Here is a 24,003-nt window from a genome sequence, read left to right as displayed (position 1 = left end):
CTGAGTGTTGTTTCTGGTGACATGCTTGCTTCCGCTTAGCAACCAAAGCTTGTAATTTCAGACCATAGGTGGCATTAGTCACCGCCATCAGCACTGAGTGGGTGGGTGACACTTAAAGGCCGCTCGACTTGTCCTCATCAGCAGCAGAGTGGCTTTGTGTCTTTGACGTCCTGTCAGTTTAAGGATTATTGTTATTGTCACAATGACACATGTTGTCTGTTTTGCCACGTTCTATGGGATCAGATTTCTCTAAGGATTTGTTCTGCCAGTGAGCAGTAAAGGCTGAGAATGAGGGGAGAGCTGAACCATTGCATTCCCGAAATGCTCGATTTGGACAGGGCTTCACTTCAGCCATTTCCTCTCAGGTTTATTTCCCGTCAACACCATGGAGGCATTAGTGAAGGTGACACAACATGATTAAGCTGAAAAGAATGAGCGTGCAGCTATCTTAGAGTGCTTTTATTGTTCTTCATATGAAATCGTTTGGAACATTTCAGTAACTCGGCACACAGCCTCAGAGGGATAGCTTAAATAGGACAGACAATAAAGGTATGCTGCAAAGGGAGAATTATTATGAGAGGGTTGCTCAGAGAAAAATAAGATTTCTTTTGCCCTTCTGACTTTGTTTCTTTTCTGGCCCACTGCATCTTTGTGCCTGTAAATCTCTGGTGCATTCGCTGTTTAGCCTCCATGCTCTGTCTTGCCAACTTAATTAGCATCGGTGGAGTTGGCTTGTCAGACTTTAATAAGCAGCTGTGATGATGGAGGCATTTAGATGAGGCTGTCAGCACTGCAGAGGGGGTTCCAGTGTTGTGGCTGAGTTTGAGATATACAGCGTCACATGGAGGACTACTGAGGAATCGCAGAACCCAGTACCTTCCACCACATCAAAGAGGTTCAATCAAATATGTAAGCCTTATATACTGAAGCTGCATTCAAATAGTAAAATATTCACTTGGTTTTGTTAAGAATTTGCACAATTTTTGCCTTGATTACAATCAGCTTAAATTTGGGATGGGACTTTAGAACCAGTTCTCCAGCTGAGAACTGCTTCCAGATTGTCTGATCTATCTGAAACGCTGCATTTTTGAGCTTACTGGTCCTTCTTATCAATGTTGCCATGTCTTTGTGACAGCCGTGCATTGCAGAAAAATGACATCAGTTTCGTTCATTTTGTGCCTCTGGAAACGTGCAATAAGAAGAAGTCATGGAGGAGAGGAAGAAACAGTCTAAAGCATGCGATAATTTTATGACGAAGGTTGATTGCCATGAAAATTGTGATGTCAGTAAAATGATTATTTCAACTAAGAGTGGAAACGTCAGCAATATTCTGGACCAATCTTTTTTTTAGAAACATGGCTTTAAATTCCAGAAATGCCGTTTATTCGACAGTCTGCCCCGTCTACCTCCCAACCAAGCAGCACATCCATTAAAAACCTGAAATAACTTGAATGGAATTATGACAGACAACCTGTTGCTACCTGGTTACCAGCTCTCCTTAAGGTTAGTTAGTTATTTGTCAGCTGATGTACGGCTAAAGGCAGGCACAGACTGCAATTTCTGCGGCGTTTGCATGACTTCTTTTTCTTTTTTGCTCACCGTGTTCAGAAGCGCTGACACTTAACAGCTATGCAGGCCCCATTTTTCCTGCACAGAAAATTGATCATGAATCAGTAAGGGAATCGGCAAAGAGTTGGATCAATAAGCAAAATTAATAAGGCGTTGCTATCAATAAAATCCTATCATTTGCAATCCCTGTTGGAAATGCCAACTAATTATGGCAGACTGTCTCTTATTTGCATTTGTATAGACTTAACAGCTGTCAGATGATTTTACCTGTTATGCTGTGCCTGCCGGTTAGATTTTTGCCTGGACAAGGTAATCAGCAAAATGTTTGATAATCAGTGCTGCTGCTGTGCTCCACTGATCACGGATTTGCAGCATTATTTTAGCAAAGAGGCCAAGGGCAGCCTTTTTTAATAACACAACCGACAGAAGGTGAAGTGATGTGTTTACCATTTCCTCGTCTGTCTACTTATAGCAATTATCATTTTGTTCATTTAAATGCCCCTGTTGTCATCCCTGTAAGCTGTAAATAGACAGCATAATCAAACTGTATGACTGTTGGAGCTTAATAAAAGGGACTAAAAGTAACTATCTGAACGTTATATTTGCACTACTTGTGTTTTTTTGTGTATCAAAGGCTCCGAAGATAGAAAGCAAGAATGTAACAGTGTTTTATCTTCTAGTCACTACAATATCGGGAGCCAAATTATAGAATAGTTCGGCAAAAATCATTGAACATTTGATCCAAGTGAGCACTGCTGATTTGTGAAATAAAACCTCATCTTGGTGCATTGGGAGACAGTGGTGACAAACGGGTCAGGTACGCAGATCTTTTGCCACTGTCCAGCTAGACATTGCTACAGCTGTTCATAGTTAGCAAACATGTAATTTCTCTCTTCATCTTTATACACAGGCTGGCAAATAGCAGTCGATTGTCCTTTTTTGTACAAACCAGGGTAACAACACCACTGATTTCTGGGGCAGGTTGTGCTGGAAGCAGTTGTTTTATTCATGAAACTGTTGAACATGGCCTGTTTGTCTTCAGCGTGGCCTAATACAAGCAAAATAGGAGTGAAACATAGAAATATGCGTAAAAAATATTCAAGCAAAGGGAAATGGTACAGCATATGAGGAAATGCAGCACATGTCCGTGCACATGCTGAAGTAGTATTTCTTCACGCTTCAACAGAGACACCCTGGTCTTTTCAGCGCACATATAAAAGATTGAAAGGAATTATTTAAAGGTTCCCCAGAGAATTTGAAGACTAGGTGGTATTTTTTTTCACTTTGAATGAACCACTGGCTCTGCCAAATCACTTAACACAAGTGAACATTCCCTCAGACATTTTCGCTTTTGGAAGAGAACATGAGGTTATGACCGGTAAATGGGTAGTTGAACCTTTCTGCATGCAACAGCCTTTGGCAAAACAGCAGTCAGTGACCAAAAGCACCCCTGTGTGTGTGTAAGTGTGTGTGAGTGTGTGAGTGAAGTGTCTGAGTGCATGTGTACTGTCTTGTGTGTAAGCCTGCCAGTGGCATTGGCTAGACTTCTTCCTCCTCTCTGGCTATGCTGTGCACAGACAGACGGCTCGCCCACAGCAGCGCCAGCTCACTGCTTTAATATGTTTTGACAGAGGAAGCTTTATCACAACTCTCGATGCCCATCTGCAACACGGAGCATGAAGCCGAGGCACGCCCGGTGATTGTGGAGCTCGTTCCTCGCTGAGACTTTTTAAAAACGATTCCGCCCGTTAACGGCTTTGGTGTGTCCTCACGAGCAGAATGTGCCTCACAAAGGAAATGAAATTGGATGTTTTCTTATGTAGTTATCTCTGTCAAATCCCATAAATGATTCTTGCAAATAAATCTTTTGTGCAGCTTTAATGACAGCAGTGGTACCCTGACACAGTGTTGTGGTGCATTCATCAGCACCGTCCCCAAAACTGGTTTTCATCTCTTTTCTCTCTTTTCTTTTTCTTCTCAGTGGCGGGAAGCTACTCCTCTCACAGTATCTGGACTTTGTACAGGTTTACGTGCCGAGCATATCATGGAATGTAGTTTACCAGATATAACCAGTACTCAGCTAACAGGCTTCACTGCGGCTCTCTTTCTGTGTTGTATGTCCCTGCATTTTTGCTGGACCTTCAAAATCCAGCTTGAACCAAAAATAATGTACGGAAATATCCAGTATGAATCTGTAGGCAGTCAGTTGACTAATCATGCCGCAATAATTTCAGAATTCTGCTTACAGTGGATATAAGCTGCGTCCTGTAAGCACTTGAGTGTCAACTGGGCTTGTGAGATCATAATAATTAGGTTAACCAGAGGTGAGAAATATTAACCAATCCTAAATAGCTAACTGTGCTCTGAATTCACACCTGGTATTGGGGAGTATGAGCTGGCAACTGATACTAATGAAGGCAAATTTGAATTATGTTTAATGACTGAAAATCATGCGAATCCTTGATCAAGTCTTACTTTTTCCAAAAGAAAAAATGACAGAGAAGTACATAAACAGGTTGAGCAGCGATGGTGCGACCTCACGGAAGATAAAACCCAGGGCTGTACTGCCATCTGTGTCATTAGATCTTCAGTAGATTAGGCCGGTACTGGCTGGTGAGTGTGTATTGTGGCGCTTTGTGTTTTTGCTCTGCTGCTGTGGTTGGATCAGACTCACAACAGCCTGCAGTTCCCTGCTTCACCACAGAGTGTCTCTGTGCTCAAATCTGTGCTTCTGCACCTGTTCCCTCCACTGATGAACTCATCTGCAACTCTTTCTCTGTCATCCTCTAGCATCTTTCTTCCTCAATACATTAATTTTGTTCTATTTTATGACATTGATTTACTTTTATCACATGATTAAATAATACCACATTGTACACTGATGAGCATATTTTGGTAGATTACAGTTTTAACTACTTAATTGTGCTGTTTGGCAGTTATGATAGGAGTGCGGGTCTAGAATACCCTTATTTATATAGAGGAAGCTAACTTAAAGTATACACAACATTATGGCCAAGCTTCTACAGCCAGAAAGTTATGCATGCTGACAGCTTGGGGGTTAATCAGTACAACCAGAGTCTGTTTCTTTACCAGGGACCAACAAGCTGCTCTGCTGGAACAGTCTGGTTTAAGTAGCTTGCTCAAATTTACATTTGTAAAGCTGTTTAGGAAAAACTGATTTCTCTCTGTTTTGTTCTTTCACGTCTTAAATTTTCCCATCCATTCAGGGATAAAATATCCAACCCTCTATTCAGAGATCCACCTCTCTTAACCAAGGGTTACCAGCAACAGATGAATTAATGTGTTTCCTGAGGGCTGAACTCAAAACGCCATGTGCAGTGCATGTAAATTGTATTATGTCTTCCCTAAATGCATTGCTAATGAGCGCTCATGTGGGTTCTCTGGCTGCATTAGAAATAAATTGCAGCCTGTAAGCACATAGGGGGCCTGCAGAACGAATCTTATCAGATATCTGAATTCATGTCTGACACCCAATGGCATAAGCTGGCAATTTATACCATCAAAAAAACAGAGAAAGAGAGAGAGAGAGAGAAGTGTGCATGCTTTGTCAAAAGACTTGAAACTTAACTTGGGTTTTGAGATTTATATTTTTGGCACATATCATAAAAAAAATGTCTGATGAGGACAAGCTGATTGTCATTCCCTTCTTTATTATTGTTATTTATCTGGTGCATGCAGCCGCTGCGTGCCGCGATGCTGCAGTAACAGCACCATGGTGAGCACAACTGCAGCTATTGAGACATTTGTCGTAACCTTCGTCTAGAATAACTTCACAGTATGGCCCAAACAATAGAATCGCTAAATGCAGAGTCTGCAGTTTCACAGCAAAGGATGCTGGATCGACCACATCTAACTTTATCAGCAGATTGGTGAATCACTAGTAATGTGAAACTTCTTGGTCTTCTCCCTGCTCATTCATTCGCTTTTATCTGCAGGTTCTCCTGCTTTTCTTTATGGCTCACTCTGTACTGAGTGTTTTGTCAGAGTGATTGATATCTTGTGATTCAGTTGTGCGCCCTTCCTCTTGCCTGTTGGTGCATGAAGAGCTGTCTTTTCCCCTACCCTTCTGCTCTCTGCACTGTCACAGTGCATAACCTTTGCCTCCGCTCTCTCACAGCAGTAGACTTTATTTGTTCTGTTCTGTTTCTTGGAGACTGTTAAATATTCCACTGTGTTGCACAACTAGAGCACATATGTGGTCCTGTGATGTGCCATTATGCATGACGCAGTGGCTGCAGAGTTTAATATTATATTACAATTGTCTTATTTTAGGTGATCATATACAGTGCTGATAATCTATACTAATAGATAAAGGACTAATGCCAATGCAGTGCATACTTTGAGTTTCGTAGTGTTCTAAGCAAATGGGATGGCATGCAACGGATTGCATGCCAAAACTTTCAAGTGAGGCATTGACAACTTCATTGACGTCATCCTGTAATTAATAAACTAGCAGGATAAGTAGCTGGTGGAGATAACTGAGCTTTTTTGTTTTGGATAAGTATTTTTACCAGCCAATTCTAAGTGAACTGCATACTATTTAAGGAGAAATATTGTCAATCAGAAGTACTGTGGTGACAACAGCAACATAACAGGCAATGCTGGTGTTTCTTCTTCATTGGATGAGGCGGACTAGACACTGCAATGGTGTATTGCCGCACTCTTCTGTTTGTTATTAATGTTTCATTTGACAGTCGTGTATATACACCAATCAACCACAACATTTTCACCTCTGACAGGTGAAATGAATATCATGAATGATCTGCTTACACTGAGACCACCACCTTTGACCCCCAGCAGCAGCCCCCCCCCAGCTGCACAATGCACCCCGTCACATTTTGAAAAGGGCTCAGGACCACAACAACAGCCTACAGACTCCCCAGATTCCAACCTGATTGACAATCTGTGGGATGCACAATTTTTTGTTATTGCAGAGAGAGTAAAATAGTGAACAAAAACTACCACTGGCTACTGGTACCAGATTCCAGGTTGAAAAGTGAATGGCACCCAATGTGAAAGAACATGGGAGGCACAGCAGGCAACAGTCACAAGCTGCTAGTTTGCCTTCAACTTTTAGTTGTAGTTGGAAGCTGCTGTGTAGTAGCAGTACTACTTACCCAGAAAGAAAGTAGAGAGATGTGACCCATCTTAAAAACTGTATTACCTTTCTGACATGTCGAAGTGGTCTCACAGACACTGTAATCATGTCTTCTGTCAGAACTGGACTCAGGCTGTCTGATGGGCAGGCATGAAAATAATAAAAATGACACTGTAGATGGCACTTCATTATGTTTTATTCACCACAAGGCACTTGCCATATTTTTTTGTAAAACATGGGTCAGTGGGGTCAGTCGTCTGCTGTAGGCTGTGCTCCACGTGTCACGCCTGTTTTCATGCAAACCTTTGTGATCGTGCCTTGGACTGTTTGTTTGTCTAGGCCACCAACTCATTTGAATTTGGCATCTCATTATTCTAGTGAGTCGTGGCGGTGGTCAACAGTAGGCTGAATCTCCATAGTGAGGACGACTTGATTTTAAATGCATTTTTCATTCAGCACGATGGGATTGAATCAGATAAATGTGCTTTGAAGAAGATCGTAGGCTGTCTGTAATTTAGAAGTGTCTAAATCTTGAGGAACCACGAAGACCAGGTGATGAACGTGAACTGGCGCGTTGGTCTGATCACAGTAATTGCGGATCATTACATCTGACCATCATCGGTTATGTAACCAGTTGGGGAGTCCGTTGGGTTGGCCGAGCGGTTGACGTTACATCGTGACGACGCGTGAATTTCACAGACGCACGGGGACCTCACATCTTCATCAGGGATGGAGGCGCGCTCGATAACCAGGAGACAAGCTGATGCTCGCCTCAGTGTGTCTGAGGACCCCGTGATGCGGCAGGGAGGAAGACGCTCTCCCTCCGCCTTTGCGCAGCACCAGTGAGACGGGGGATGCGGTTTTGTCTGGCGGCAGCGGTCTCTGAGTGAGCCTGCCTGTTCTGACACCAGGAGGAGGAAACATATTGGCCGCTCTCTGCTGGAGGTAGCACTCGGTGGAGGCAGAGAGCCATGGCGGGCGCCAAGCTGACGCCCTCGCCCTCCGAGATCGATCCAGACGTCAAGACTGAGGTGCAGAAAACCCCAGAACCCACCTGGGTCAACCCCTCCAACCCTCTCCGGACCATGGGCTCTTTTGGGAGCGATGCCGGCCAAAGGTAGCTGCCGTAGATCCGCGCCAGAGTCGCATGTTTCTGAATGCAGCTCGCTTGCGCACACGCAGCATCCGCGAAATAACACGATGCTGCGAGCGCGGAAAGTCTTCCTAATAACTTAGCTGGCAATTATCCTTAAGGCGAAAGTTACACCGTGATCAATATTCCATTACCATTAAATCTACCCACCCGTAAATTGTGACATTATCATCGTAAAGCACCGGGTGGTACAGGCTATATTTTCTCTGTTGGGGTTAAGCGTATTAACACAACAGTCCGCCTCGTTATGAGTCACTTTCATGACAAATAGCTGAATGACTGCAAGCGCTCCAGCCGTCAATCATTTTTCTCCCAGCATCACTGGCATTCGTTTAATGACTGCAGTGTATGCTGATTACATAATTCGGAGGATGCTGCATTCCCATTACATTTTTATGAATCCTGATGTTTTTATAGGGCAGCAAAAAAAAATCCTTTTGCACGAAGTTATTTTTGACATAATACAGCCAGACCGATCTTCCCGTTTGAATACACGTGCCTCTGTAAAAGTGCAAACCACTTGGGGATTATGTTGACATACCTTTTATAAAGACTATTTAGATGGGAAGAAAATTGTGCATGTTATATTTCAGCACATCATCACTCAATAGAATTTGCCTGCAGATGTGGGCAGCTCCATCAGGACACTCTCCTACCATTTGGTAGACAAATTAGATTGGTTTGAGCATGATGGGCTGGACCTGTAACAACTAAGGGAGACTTAATGTTTTTTTTTCCTTTCAGGGAGACAAATGAACTTGCAGAAATGCTGCCATTAAAGCTTTCTTATCCAGAGGTTATATGAGGTTGGTTTGGCTGCAAACAGAAAGATAGGGCTTGTTTGGCAGTGTTTCAGCCTCTACTGCACAGCAAATATACTAGTGGTGCACTGTGCTCTCACTCTGTGTTTACAGCACACGTTTTCATGTCAGTACACTCTAATAAAAGCAACAACAGTGATATGGATTAAAAAAAAAAACATTCTAAGGTGGAATGTTCGTATAAAATAATATAAAATAAATAATTACTACTTAAAATCATCTTTTAAATAAATAGAAAATGCACAATCTGCCTCCTTCATGAACAACTACAATTTTCCACCAGTAAAAGAGACCCATTGAGAAATCTGTTTTACTTGTTGTATGCATTCCCATATGAATACAGGTGCCTCTGTAAAGCTCTCCTCTGAGGCAAAAGGTCTCTAACTGAGCTAATATAATTTAGACCCTCTAGTATTCCATGATGTTACGGAGTTGGCAGTGCTCAGAAAATGCAGATGGACTGGCTTTAAAGATGGATCAGGGTTATTTAAGACTGAATACCACTTTTCTCTTTATTTATTTATTTGCTCTATGGTGACCTCCATAAGCAAATACATTGTGGTGTTGTTAATGGCCCAGTTTCAAAGAACTCTTGTGCACTGTCACCAGCACATGTGAAGTTAATTGCAACAGCGCGAGAAAGATTTGACACTCTGTCTTTCATCATCAGCACTTCAGATGTGCAAAGGAGGCACTTCTCACACGTTGTTCATCTTTCTAAACTTTCAGGTGTTTTTGATTACGACGATCACGAGATTGACATGACAGCATTAGCTCAGAGCGATCAGCGTCCGTAACACCAACAAGAACCACAGATACTGTAGTTGTTCAGCTAATGATGCAAAAAATGTTGATGATGATAATCAGTTACCTGTACTTCACTGCTGACTATGAAGTTTATGTCAGCGCTAGTGATGGTTGCGGTTTTGAGCTTTAGATGATGGAACAATCTGGTTTCTGTAGCCACTATTAGCTGTCAATCAGCAGGATGTATTGCTTGATGTGTGGAGTGCAGTGTTGGTTAAGATTTTTGGAAAGCATAGTGAGCTAAGCTGCCAGTGACTCTGCATTATGTGAAGCTTCACTGCACTGAAGCTACCCTCGAGAGAGGTGTAGAAAGGCTGAGCTACAGTAACATGGCAAAAGTTAACTACATCAAAGCAGTTCTTTCTTTTTCATATGCCAACTTCTCACCAAGTCAACACAGCATCAGTGACCAATAAAACTGTGAATCAAAGAAAAGGCAAAAAGTTCATTTAGAGTATTAAACTTTAATCTGTGCTCTAACTGCTTCAAAATGATTTGTCTAAAAAATCTTAATAAAGTAATAACATAATTAAAAGCTATGTTTTGTGTGGTGCATGTGCAGAAGCATGTTTGTGAGGGTATCCTCAACTTAGACTTGGACATTTGTAGGACTAACTGTAATTTAATTCAAAATTGTCACTCAACTCAATGCTACTACTTGTAGCATCGCTACTAGATAAAACTGGTAAAGACTAAACTCTGCACTGATAAATGTGAGCACAGAAATGTTGTAGGTTTAGAGGATGAGGAAGAAGTTGGCAAAGACAGCAGTGACATGGGGCCACAGCTGCAGTGATATCATCAAAAATGAGCAGTACTGAGAATGGAAGATAAGTGTGACGATGGCAGTGGTGGAGATGATGAAGCTCATAGTGTTGCGGATCAGCATCTTAGGCAGCTGACAACTGCTCTGAAAACAGATTGGCAGCCAGTCAGTTTAGAGAAGTTAAAAAGTATTGATTGAGGCTATATTACAAAGCCAGACTCTCTGTATGGGGATCTTATTTCAATATCTACAGATGGCTAAGGCTGTAAAACTTAATGAATCCGTTGGCCAGTTTCCTGGACAGCCACTTTTGGACCACCATCAACCATTTAAAAGGATTAGGTTGGCACTCTTGATTATAAGTTCTTATATCTTTAAAGATTGAATAAACGTTTGCTCTGGATTGTCCTCTTGTTGGTTTGCTTTCAGAAATGAGAAAAGAACAGGTTTTGTCATCTTTCTAAAGTCCACAGAGAGCCCCTGCTTGTCCACCGCAGGCTGACAGGATGTTGTCAGAAATCAGAGAGCTTTCTTGTCCGTGAAATGTAATCAGTGTCGGATTTGTGTCCAGCTGGCTTGAGAATGAGAAGAGGGATCAGTGGCTGAATCAATAATCTGGCCCACGGTACGACACAGCCTATAACGACTTGATCTACTTCTGCATAAATTACAGTGCCTGGGAATCCCTTTTTATGTTTGTGTATGTTTATAGGATTCTCTATACAGTATTGACATTTAAATATTGTAGGCAGTAAAGGGACTAAATGAGACTTGGACAGTCTTCAGCAACAGAGGGATTGACCATCTTTTAAACACAGGATGTGGTCAAAACAGATAAGATTCATGCAGATTTATTTTGGCCTCATGCAGCCTCGGCACCACATTGCCTCTCTGTGAAAAATCTGTTTGGAAAATGGGCACTTGGGTTGGTCTGTTGGTGTGCAATGAAAGAGAAATTTGGAGCCCAGTGGGAAGTGAGTCATTCTCATTAAGGTTGAGTTGAGGATGAGTTGAGGTTCTAAGTGGATATAGGTCAACAGAGTAGCTACTTCGTATAAAGCATTTGATCATATGACCTTGTTATTGGCCATTCATGAGTGATGGTTTGACAAATTGCTGAATTCATTCATTTCGGTGTTCCTGTTCTTCCTTTTTTTTTTTTCCTTCGATTGACAGTGAAATGGATTGGGAAAGTCTCTGAGACACAGAGGCAGATATCATGCAACAAAGATGTGAAGCCAAGCTGTAATGAGTACATGATTTGTGCTTCACACGCTTAGCCACTAGATCAAGCAGAAGAAAGGATTAGTGGAGGCTTTTAGGAAGAAGAGTCTCTGTAATTTTCTGCAGGTAAAAAGGAACATATATAAGTAATTTCCCTCATAGTAAGTTTAACTTCTGAAGAGATAGGAAAGGAAACCCTCAGTTTATTTGCAAATTCTTTTTCTTATTGTTGCTTTCTTAAAGGAACAGTTCACCATCAAATCAACCATTCATATTTTTCCTCTTGCCTGTGGTGCTATTTATCAATCTAGATTGATATAGTGTGAGGAAGGAAAGCCTATCGCCAAAACAATATACGCTGATGAACAGCACTACATGTAAGAGAAAAGTAGTTTTGATTTTTAGGCGAACTGTCCCTTTAATGCAACATGGTTTTTTTTTGTTTATAATATTTCATGGTTTTAACATTAGTACTTTGTTATTAGCTGTTTTGTTTATTAATCTGTTTTCCATCCGATTGCTTCTTCACATTCTTTTCAAATTAATTGCTGCTCAATTACACTGGGGTTGTAAATGATTGCACAGTAATCTGCATTTTTTTTTAATTGCACAGAGTGCTGTAATATGTGTCCTCCTCCATTTGGTATTATGTTTATTTATAGCGCCATGCTGTCACAGAACAATTACGCTTTCATTTTGATTTGAGTACCCAGGGTTTAATGAAGGGTTTTAATGTGGTCCTTGGGGTAAATTACGTGTTGTCCATCATTATTGTTCATTACAATAGGAGGATGAAATCTTGCGGCGGTCGACTTGAGACGCGAAACTCAAATAACGAGTACTCCGGTTGCTGTGTATGCACTTCAAGAAAATGAAATTTTAAAGGGATCTTGGATATCAGGAGGATACAGCTTAATGAACGCTATAGTGGTCTTTAATTAAGTCTCTGTAACACTGACATTCTGTGTGTGCCTGACTGTGTGTTGTACACAAGTGTACAAGTATGTAACACTTGTGTACATGCAAAGTCCAAAAAAATCAATCGCACCCATCGGCTCACTTCTCCCGCTTCTTGAGAGCATTAGTTCTCAGAGAATCAATTAGAAGGCCCGAAGAATATGAGAATGAGAGATAATTAGAGTGAAGTTGCCAAACGCAAGAGCTCATTGAGAGTGGATGTTGGCTGGACTTAATGTGAGCCGTGTGACGGAAAATACTCATAGCCTGAGCTGTGCACAGAGCAGCATAGCACCAATACATACCTTTGAATTGGGAGGTGTTTGCAAAGAAACCGAAGAAGACATTCTGATTGGAGGACATGTTTGGATGTGAGCTCTTGAGGATTCTGTAATCACTTGTAGAAGCTAAGCTAACCATCAGTAACCTGCTCATGATTAGAACATCAACCGGATGGTGGACACTGTTTCATGACTCTTTTCTATCATTACGTGTCTTGACATAAATAACATTTCTGGAAATTCTATTGAGAAACTGTTCATGGACAAAATGATCACTTTGAAAAAAATGCTGCCTGTTCAATACACAGACGTTAAAAATAACAGAGGAATAAGTCACAAAACTGAATTAAATATCTGACAAATAATGGTGAATAAACAAGGCTGTGTAAAAGTCCAGTATAAGCTGCACATTGCTGCTCATTGGTTTGCAACATTATCTACAATTATTTAATACCCAACTCCACCTGTGCTAAATGCAAACTTGTTAATGCTTCATAATGTTAAATTTTGTTGGGCTATCTGGGCTACTGTAAGTAAGCGATGATAAATAATGATGCGTCCTGATGTATAGAATGAAAATAATGGATGATGTGGCATCCAGTTATTTCCAATCATTAGATTCATCATTTCATTTTTGCTAAAGGTGACTCCTGGTGAGAGGTACTGCGGCTGGTAAAGTAGCACAAGAGGTACAGAGGTACTGTTGCTATGGTTACCTGCAGTTGAATATACCTGCAGACTGTTTTAGATCAGAAGTTTAGCTGTTGATCTGAACTTTATATCTGTTATAAGGTTTTAATGGACACCTGCCAGCCAACTATTTTCTGTAAGAATGGTGGAATAAAGTGTGTAGGCACTGGTGGTATATGAACAGAGTGATGAAGACACAGGCAGGAGCTTGTTGATGTTTTGATGTGTCCTCATTCTTGTTGTATATAATACTGCTATGTGAGTAAACCAGGTGTTAAATTACTTTGCTAGAACCGACTTGTCATATTTTTAGAGAGGAGAATTTGAGCCGCCTCTGTGGCATGTGGAAAGCCCTCCCACTTTTTATCACTCAGTCTGTGAGGCAGTTCTCAGTGATTCTAATTGAAAGCATGCTTTTAAAAGTGCTGGTCATTGTTGCACTTGTCTCAGTAGCTCAGCCGGTGCTTATGATTGCAGAACTACTGCGAAGAGGTGAGACTCGTTTTGCTTCTCCGTTGCATTTGTTTTATAAGAGGAGTAACGCAAGATGGGCAGCATGATGCTAACTGTAATGACTTTTTTAAATGATTTTAAAAGAACAGAGGGTTGAATAGTCAGTGTGTATAGTAAATCAGTTATAAGCTAATGGATGCAAAGAGAGCCTCTGTCTATCTTAGCCTCTATAAAGCACAAAGCTAAAGCGCTTAGCAGCCAGATAGCTGTTTTTAGTGCTCATTAAAGTGTCGTCAAATAGTCACCAAATGGACAGCATGATCACAGCAGAGGTGTTGATCTTGTTGTTATGTACAGTATCCCTTATAGGCAGACTAATCAGTTCCTCATTGCTTTGTTTTACCTGTGATGTAACTTCTTTAAGGGGTAGCTGTCACCTCATTCATTTCTTTGGTAGGCTTCTGTGCAGAAATGATCACCAACCACATAGTTGGAATATAAATGTCACAACATACAGTACATCAGTCTGTTGCACATGTTTCAGTGCCGTTCAACTTTGCTTCCAAAATGTCCAGCAGTCCATCTTTTATCTCTCTCCTATATGCAATATTTGTCTAAAATAAAGAGAATTTAACTGAATATCAAATTGAACCTGGGCTTTTTTTTTTTTTAAATCAGAAATCCATTTGGTTGTCATGGATTTCATTGGGTCCTGGGAACCATAATAACAGACGTTTCTTTGTTGTTGAAAGAGCAAAAAGGTTCTTGATTAATTACTAGAATTTTACAGGTTCTCTCTTGTGGCTTAGCTACTTCCTGGGTTTAATGGACATACCATTAGTCCATTTCTAAAGGCGTAAATGTTGTGATGACGATAAGTGGGTGTCAGACACTTTTCATCATCCGTCTACTTTCAAAATTGAAATTTTTAGAAGTATCTTGCTCACCGAAGTTTCAATATACTCACATGAATTACAGACATAAATTTAATAGAAAATAATTATAAAATGTTATTGAGAACATAAACATTGTAAAACGTATTGTTTGAATGGCACAAGATTATATTCTTATATTTATTATATTCTCTGTCACATGGGCCATTCACTGGTCTAAATGTAAAATCAATAAACTTAATTTTTTTAAGGCAAAAATGTTTTCTGAAGGATAGGATACAAAATAAGAACCACCACAAATCTGTGATGTCAATTCCTGTTGTGTGTCTCAGTTAATAATTTCTATACATTTCTGTAAGGCAGTAGAGGGTTTGTTTTATTTTCTGTTGCATTTATGAGACTTTTTCACATCAGGCCAAATAATAGGTACAAATGTGACTGGTAACATTAATGGTGGCCCTCTTTCATTGGTGTGTACTGACACAGGCCTCTTGAACTGGCACACCTAAAGGGGAGGCATCCATAATTAATGTTATTTGTTAAACGCGTGTTATTTGTAACACAAATCGTCCCCTGCTGGAATGACAGTGGCTCTGTGAGCTTCTGACTCAGTCGTCCACATTATGCTGTGTTATTTGTTCCTGTGAGGTTGAGTCTGTACATCTGACTACTACTGAGACGACTGGATTCCTCGTCACAGAACAAATTACTGTGTGGTTCAACCTCAGTAATTGGAAGTCCAAAGGAAGTCATAGGCATAAGAGTGTGCAGGTCAGTTTGTTTTGTGTCAAATCGAAGTGTGCGTTTAACCTTTGACCTGGAGCACATCAGACCTGTCCATTTGTCAGTCATTAAAATCAATATATGGATCTGTCTCTCTGTGTGTGGGTCCCCTCAGTGTTACATACTTCCTTTTTCTCCATGTGGTCATCTCAATATGTCAGACCCTGAGATTGGCCAAGAGGATATGTCCACTGATCCCCTGTGGTTTGCATTAAGTGTCCCATCTGTTCTTTAGTCAGCTGAAGTGTTGTTTTGATTAACATTTCCTTGCATGAATCCTGCGGCTCAGAAATACATTTCGTATTTCTCGTCAAGCTCAGATACAGTCAGTTTCCACTGTACATGTTTATATTTATCTGTATGGGGTGGTTTGAAGGTGACACAGTGAAACATGGTGGAAACGTCTTGACAGTAGGACCCAACTGTGCAGTTCCAACACGGGATCTGATGTAACTTTTGGAAACATTCAGACTGTTTAACTGTTTAACCAACCTACTGGGTATTTAGCATGTTTTAGGTTTTACTGATATTCCAAAAGGAGCTAATCTATTTTCGGATCCCATCTTGGACCTTCTTGCTGCACAAAGTGTATTTTCTCCTACAAAATTAGAAAATGGTTGCAGTCTGACTCAAGATGCAAATGAATGCAAAAATTGCGGTAGCATCCTGAGTGGCATCCTTTTCTTGCTCTTCCCCTTCTCTTTTCCTTTCCTGCTTTCTTGAGCCCACTCTTTCCTCACCTGTGCCTGTCTGTGTCCGTGTGCTGCATCCAGGTATCAAGAGGAGTACAGTATGGATTCGACCAATGCCCAGTAAGTCCCTGGCAGCATCATGCTTGCATGGCATGGCATGCAACAAAGCACTGCTCACTTCGGATTTTGCATAAACTCAATGTGGACATTTTTTTAGAGGTTGTATTATCACTTACGTATCTGTAAAGTGGTCGCTGATTGTTGTGGTAATGGTGCAGAATGCTGAGAGGAATCCATTCGTTTGTGGCTACCTTTTCAACAATTGTTGTGGTGAAAAACTGAAAGTAAATATTTAGCCAAACACAGATTTTTGTCCCATTTGGTCGCACCACAGGAAATGTTGAAAAGGCAGCTTGTGTGTTTTTATCAGCTTATTCCAGGTGTATTATCTCTCCCTTAGCTGAATGTGCACACCAGTCATCACTATAGAGAAGATCAGGACTTGAACCATTAATCATGTGAGCTGAGACAAACTAAAATCTGTGGTGGTATGTTGATAAAATAGGCGCTGTTGACACTAACATGTCAATTGTCTGTGCTGTATTTACTGTGCTCTGTGCATGCCCCTGAGTCACTGGTCATATGAAAGTGTATAATGGAGTTTTGGCTGATGTGATATTTAGACACAGACATCAGACGTCATTTTACCTAGATTCAATTTGGGACATTGAAAGTCTTCTGCAAAAACATACAGTGAAAAGGGTGAAGTATGGAGGGCTCATCTGTCTGCGCTCTACTGAATACATTTTCTAGTAAGATAGACAAGTCACACTGTTAACAAATATGTACATGCCATAATAACCATTATCAGTGCTGATCAGGTATAAATTGGTCAATTGTGTTTAAGTTTATCAGTGTGAACATAGAGATATTTGCCACAGCTAAGAATCAGTTATCGTTGCCCTTAATTGTCTCATCAAACTCTGAATTCCTTTACTTTACAAAGTTGCCTCAGTCTTTATGGGTTTTAAACATCTTTTACAGGCTGACTTTGTGGTGTTCATGGGCATTCCCTGACTGTTGGCTGTGTAAGCAAAATAATGCCACATTTCACTCGGTCGGTCGGTTGTCGGTTTAGTCAACAAGCAGTGGAAGGTCTCCGAGACCACGTCAAAGGAGAAACCGTATACTACCATTTTTAACAGCTGGGTTTTGCCATACCTTTCTGGTATTGGTATACTGTGCAACACCAGCTGAGGCACCTGTCAATCAAGCAAACATACCACAAAACATGCCTCCTGAATCTGCTATGGATCCTTAAGGAAAGAGGCAGAGGTTTACCTCTCAGCTCTAGTGGGCTGAGTGTAGTGTTTGTTGGGGCTGTGCTACTGTTGGAAAATGGATTGTGATCCTCAGGGATGCTCTAAGTGGAGAGCTATAAACATGTGTTGACGTGCGAGTGTTCCCTTCAATGCTGGTATCCCCTTTTGTGGTAACGCTGTAAGTATATAATCAGGCTGACAGAGGATATTGCATTTTGTGTTGTGCACAATGTGAAACCTGCACACACACACACACACACACACACACACACAAATGCTCCTCTTCATTTCACTGTGAGAGGCTTTAAACTCAGTGCTCTGCATCTGGGTGCTGTTGTTGTTAAAAGGAATTAGGACATTGTAACACATATTCAGTTATAGGTGATAGACCTTGTTGTCACTTATCATTTCTCTTTTGTTTCCTGGAAAAAATACAGTACCCGAACAGAATATTCTTGACATAACATTGACATGTTTGGAAAAAAAAAAGGGGAATCTTCACTGAATGTTCAGAAAACCAGTGTTTGGTTTCAGGCCATCAGCAAATTAAGGCTTTCAATTTGAAATTGTAGTGAGTGCTTGAGCCACTTCAGCTGGCTCCTTAGTTCCTCTCACTGTGGAGGAGCTTGATACGTCTGTGAGTCGCTGCACTTGGTAGAAATGAGGTTTTACAAGAAAATAATTCCTGAAATGAACTGAATATTAGAATGGTGATATATATACTGTGCAGCAGCGAATGTGTGTACTGGTGAATTGTTTCTCTGCAACACGGTGTTAAAGAAATGTTTGTGTGACGCTGCATGGCCTGCCTTTATAACACTGGCTACCTGCTGTGGTCTTTTCAGATGTTATACTGCCATTATTTTTAAGCTGTCTTTGAAGTTTGTGCACAGATGCTGTTGAGATGGCGAGCGTTTTACTTTTTGACACTGTCTGAAAGAAGACACACTTTCTTGACTTTCTTCACATAAGGAAGCGAGTTGTAGAACATATCACAGTTAAGTGTTTTCTTTTGTGAAGGATACAGACATGATCACATTCACAGTCCAGTACATCCTTATTTTTTTTTTTAGGAAGCCAGTCTGTCATGTACCATCTTTTATACTTGTGTTTATTATTATTTTTATTATTTATTTTTTTGTTCAAGTGGTTTGAATATGAACGTTCCCAATGAGAAATTTCTCGGACGTCTGGACAGAAGTTTAAACTTAGACTAGTTGACTAATCCAAAATTAAGAAAACAAAAAAGTCAAACTTGAACACAGTTTAATCAGTAAGGTTGAACCTTATACAAAAATATATTCTGTATATTATAAGACATTTGAAATCATTAATCACATTTTTCTGGAATATCTTAGATTCAACAATTAACAGACAAACTAATAACTGACAAGCTCACTGCAATACATTTTCCCAATAAGGGTGACACTTACTGCACCAGTTTGGCATCCTACATACAGTTATCACTAGAATTAGCTCCTAAATATAAATGAATAGAATTTTAATGGCTTAATTAATTTAAGAACCATCTATTATTTTTTTGTGCTGACTAATGAAGGGGTAGTAACACTTAATGAACTAAGCTAATGAGCTAATCATTCACATCCCTAATTCTGAAACAGTTTCACTGTCAGATGAGAGCCACTGTTGTTGTCTGCTCTACAAAACAGAAGGTCGTATTGGAGTTGTCAAGGTGTAGTGAATTTTCAAATTTTTATCAAGTTGTCTCTAAATATCCTTGCTCATATAAAGATTTTAGAGATCAGGTCTTTGTCTGCCAGTGTTTTATCTCTCAGCCATCCCTGCCACATGCTTTGTCATTTTCTTACACAAGGACGTGGCCTCTTGGGCTTTCAAAAGGTTCTTTCTTTGGCATACTGTCTTTTTTTTTCTACTCAGTGTAATGTCCTATTTCTCAGACAGAAGTTTAATGTCATCCGCCATTCTGTGAGCTTTACTGTTTCTATTTTGATGTCCAGTCCTTTCAGCACCTTCTTTGATAGCACTGAGTTTTGAGTTTTGATAGAAGTTTGAGAAAAATAACTAATTTAAGGAAGCCGATTGCTTCAAAAATGTCATCATGTAAATCTGACAGCCTTGTACTTTCAGGCCCTGTTCAGGCACTGAAGTGTCAGTGCTTTTCACAGTTCTGAGCCATAACCTCAAGGGGACAGTACACATAATTTGGATCTGTAAAACAGAATAAGATTTTTTAAAAAAAAAACTACCCAATAATTCAATGTAGACTTACTCTGTCGATTTACTGCTGTTTTTATACCAATCAATCAGCATCCTCATTCATAAAACCTCATTCATATTCACTAGTTTTCTGTGTTGGACATGTGGTATTGCCTTGTGTGTATCCAAATGTTCAGCGGTTTAGCTTAAGTGCTCCTAAAATCTCAACTCCAGTCAACAAGAAATTTACTTTGGTCACACAAACAGTGTCATCGACAATCAAGTGAGCAGCACTCTTATAACTGCACCTTACTATGATAAATTCTGTTGTAGTGCACTCACTGCCTCATACAAAGCATTTTAGAACAAACTGCTTTAGGGTTGCCCTTGAACACATCATGTAGCAAGGCTCCCATGCACACATACCGCAATTTACAGAGTGTATGGAGGCCTCAGAGGACCAGAAATGACCTCTACATCTTCATGTACATCTTGTCTGTCCACAGACCACCAACCTCCATTAAGGTGATTATGCTTTCCCAGCTGGTTCTAACAGAAACTTTTACATTTCCTTCTTGCGGTTCCTGCCTTCACTAACCATTTGACAAAGTACTCTGGCAGTTGCCATGTGTTGCCTATGTGTGGCCTGAAGCTCATTCAACTATTTTTGCACTTTAATGAGGCTATTGGACATATCTCTCCACCGTGGGAAGTTTTAGATGGGGCTCAGTGGAACAGAACCAGAAAATAACAAAGATGCTGTGGCTTTTGAATATTCATATCCGAGGGTAATATTTTTAGAATCCCTGCAGGTTTTATATCAGGCACATGTCTGGGGGTGGTGCATGGGAAATGTTCTATTTTCATGAGTTTGCTTTGTAAGAGGGGCAACAGGGCAAACCTGAGATCTGAAAATTAAAAATAGAACTGTATTCAGGCTGTGGTGGCAAAGACTGTTGTCATGCTGCTTGTAAGACAAGATGCAGTATTACTGTTCTGTGTGCTGCCTATGTGCAGAGCCTGGGTCGTAAACCACAAAAACAGCGTAGATGAATTCAAGCAACCTGACTGGACAGAGATAAGGCTGATAATTTCCACATTTGTTGCCATGCCAACACGTGAGGTAATTTGGGCATTGGTACCTGATGTTGATTTTGTTGCTGCCAAATGTACACTACACTGTGCCTGCTATAAGACTGTGCAGGAAATGATTCCTGCTTTCATATGCAGTAGCAGAGTATACAGAAGCATCAGTGTATGATTTCTGAATTGATATCTGTTGCAGCTTCCCCCAGAGTTCCCACAATCCTTTTTTCGCCCTAGCTGATGTTGCCCTAACTGATACTGCTGTTCGCCTATGCCTGCTCCTGCCACACTCACTGATATTCCATATGGTGCAGAGCATCTGGCAGCTGTTTGACAATATTTTTTTTTCCACCACTAAAATGAACGCAGGCATTTGAACGTGAACGTTCTGTCAAGCATATTATCCCGAGGTCAACAAGCTGTCTCTTGTTTATTTACAGAATCTACCACACACACATACACATACAAGGGTGCATAAAATTTTAATCCTGTCATTGACAATCATCATGGTGTACTCTTATAGCATGATGTGTGTGTGTGTGTGTGTGTGTGTGTGTGGCTGCAACTTTAACACTGACAACTTGATTACAGGTCCTTCCCACCAGACTGACTCTTTCTCTGGGTGTCACTGGATCACTAGATTCAGTGCTGTTCTCATGACCTAAAATGCAGATTGCAGAACTACACAGTTCACCCAGTATGAACAAAATGAAATGGGTAGAAGTTAGCTTTTTCACTGTACAAGTACTTACAGACTGCACTGCAGGTGTCTCAGCTTACATTCAGATAAACAGAGAAATCCCGACATTAATTATTATTAGAAGTGAGGACACAATACTGCATGGTGATACGTATAAACATACACCGGGCTCAGTGGGCTTTTTTGTCTCAGTATTGTAAAGCAAGTGCCAATTCAGTTCCCATGTGAAAAATAGCGCAATAGGAATTCTATCACTGAGTTTGCTTTGGAGTCAGATTTCAGCTTTTGATGTCCTCACATTTCCTATTTGAAGTGTAATTACAGGTACTTGTAGACAAGCTGGATAAACTTGAAGCCTTTATGCCTGTTATATGACAGCTGTGAACGCTGATCGTCTGATTCACCCCCATTTGTCATTATGACAGTCGCTTCTCAGATGAGAGAGCAATCAATACACTCAGTTTATGTGGTTTACATATAGTTGTGTGTTTGAGTAGGATGGAGTCACCATGGATGGGAGCCTGTGGTTGGCGCCTATAGATAAGAAACATGACATTGTGTGTGTATGTGTGTAGCTACGGCTACTTCTATGTGCTGGCAAGATGTAACACACAAACACGTTAGTGAACATTTCCTGCCTTGGAAGCGGTCTCCCTGGCAGTGCACGCGGAAGAGGGAGAGAATAGAATAGCTGGAAGATGGTGCACATCTCATGTTCTTTCTTCCACCTACACTCTTTTTCTGCACATACATGCTTCCCTCGGGACTTGGCTGCTGTAATTGCCCTCCTGCTCTCTCCTCCCCTGTCTTTTTGCACACTGTGCTCCTCTTGTCAGACAAGGTAAAAGGGTCCCTCCTGGAACCACAAGGCCATTATCTCTTCCCCTGCATGCTCATTAGTGACAAGAAGTTATAGATTACAGAAACTGTTAATAGACCTGTTTCGCTACCTACATTCATGTAACCTATCCACGGTCGCTACATCATCATTTATGCTTACGCGGTTCTTTGGACAAGTCATTATGTCTGCTCTAAACGTTAATAGGTTTTGATTTGACATTGTATGTGTCATAAGTGAAAAAACATTGCTGTAGTACTGTCATTTTTTTTAATGGATGTCAAAAATTGTTAATGGATGCTTTTATGTTAATGCTCAATTTAAACCAGGTTGTCTATACGGACTGTTGAACAAACTATAACAAATATTGCAGATTATGTGGTTTGGTGCCAAATCTGCGTATAAAATATTAAGAGGGAATTGAAATGATCAAATCCTCCTGTGTGCTAGTTTCATGCATAGATTGCTCAACGTAGATCGTTGTCTCTGTAGAGCAATTAAAAAAAATCTTACCTTAGCTCAAACTCGGTATGTGTCATGTCTCTCCAGTAAGCATAGGCATTATAGCAAGTGCACCATTAAGAGAATGTCAGTGTATGGAGAAATAGGGCTTTATTTATGTAATGATCTGCATTATTGGCCAAGTAGCAGTGCTTCCCGTTAGGATTTGATCTCATATGCTTTTGTGGCCTATTTTGTTGCATAATGAGGGGGAACTGTACATAATGACTGGCTGTAAATGGATGGTTACAGAATTAGTCAGAAGGGAGACACAGCTTTTCGATTTGCACAAAGCACGTTCTTTGCAGTCCTTTTCTTTTTATACTGGAAATCTTCAGCAAAGACAATTATGGCAATGGCATGTCACCTTTACATAAAAGTCATTTGACGTTGCCAGGATGCCATTGAAAGGAATACAACAGCAGGACGCAAACTACTTTTCATGTACTGATTGAAATTTATCTTTTGCATAAAATATCAAAAGTCGCTATGAAATGCTTGGTCAGATTTTTTTTTTTATTCTGTTATTATTTTCTTTAAATAAAGCTTATTAATTTCCCAAAACAGTTGGGTGTAGTACATTCTCAGACTGGAGTAATAGCATGTTTGTTAAGAACAACTTCAAGCTTTGATCAGTTGTTTTCCTTTTTCTGTGTGTACATAAATGTTGGCGGGAGATACTGTTCGCCTGTTTATATTGACACTGACATGAGGTGACATTTCTCCACAGGGTGCAGGTGGAGTTTTATGTGAACGAAAACACCTTTAAGGAGAGGCTGAAGCTTTTCTTCATCAAAAACCAAAGGTCAAGTAAGTACAGCTGACATTTTCCTCTGTTTCCGTAATGCAAACGTTAAAAGGCTCTCTGCCCCTAGTTATGCTCAGAGCTAAAGAACATGAAAGCGTTAGGAAACTGCAGACAGTGATGACACATATCCAGTTTCTGTGCCAGTAGAGGCTTCATTATTACATTGGCTTCCTCATTGTAAAACACTGTATTTTTGGGTGTGTGGCCCAGCAAGGACAGAGAGGATGGCTCATTAGCTGTGAAACGAGGCTGGGCTGCAGTGTTTTTTGTGTAGGACATAAGACTGGCAATGCCACAACATCCAGGAAAGAGACAGTGGTGCTGCTCAGCGCTTTGGTGCATTGTGTCTTCAAGCCATTCGT

The 24,003-nt window shown here is 40.6% G+C and overlaps 1 protein-coding gene across 13 annotated transcripts in view; it reads left to right on the top strand.

Annotated features, from left to right (window-relative positions):
• The window catches only part of kcnt1b (potassium sodium-activated channel subfamily T member 1b), a 63,750-nt gene that overhangs the window by 11,148 nt on the left and 28,599 nt on the right, over positions 1-24,003 (top strand). For 9 of the 13 annotated variants that reach the window (XM_046385485.1, XM_046385484.1, XM_046385483.1 and 6 more), the window contains exon 4: positions 23,564-23,643. In XM_046385485.1, the coding sequence (XP_046241441.1) occupies positions 23,564-23,643 (80 nt within the window). Of the gene's footprint in view, positions 1-7,023; positions 7,806-16,289; positions 16,329-23,563; positions 23,644-24,003 lie in introns of those variants that run through there. The other 4 variants (XM_046385486.1, XM_046385494.1, XM_046385495.1 and 1 more) reach the window with 4 other exon arrangements.

This window comes from Scatophagus argus, chromosome 4 (assembly GCF_020382885.2).
Source record: "Scatophagus argus isolate fScaArg1 chromosome 4, fScaArg1.pri, whole genome shotgun sequence".
Taxonomy (NCBI): Eukaryota; Metazoa; Chordata; class Actinopteri; family Scatophagidae; genus Scatophagus; species Scatophagus argus.
This window is presented reverse-complemented; position numbering and strand designations above follow the sequence as displayed.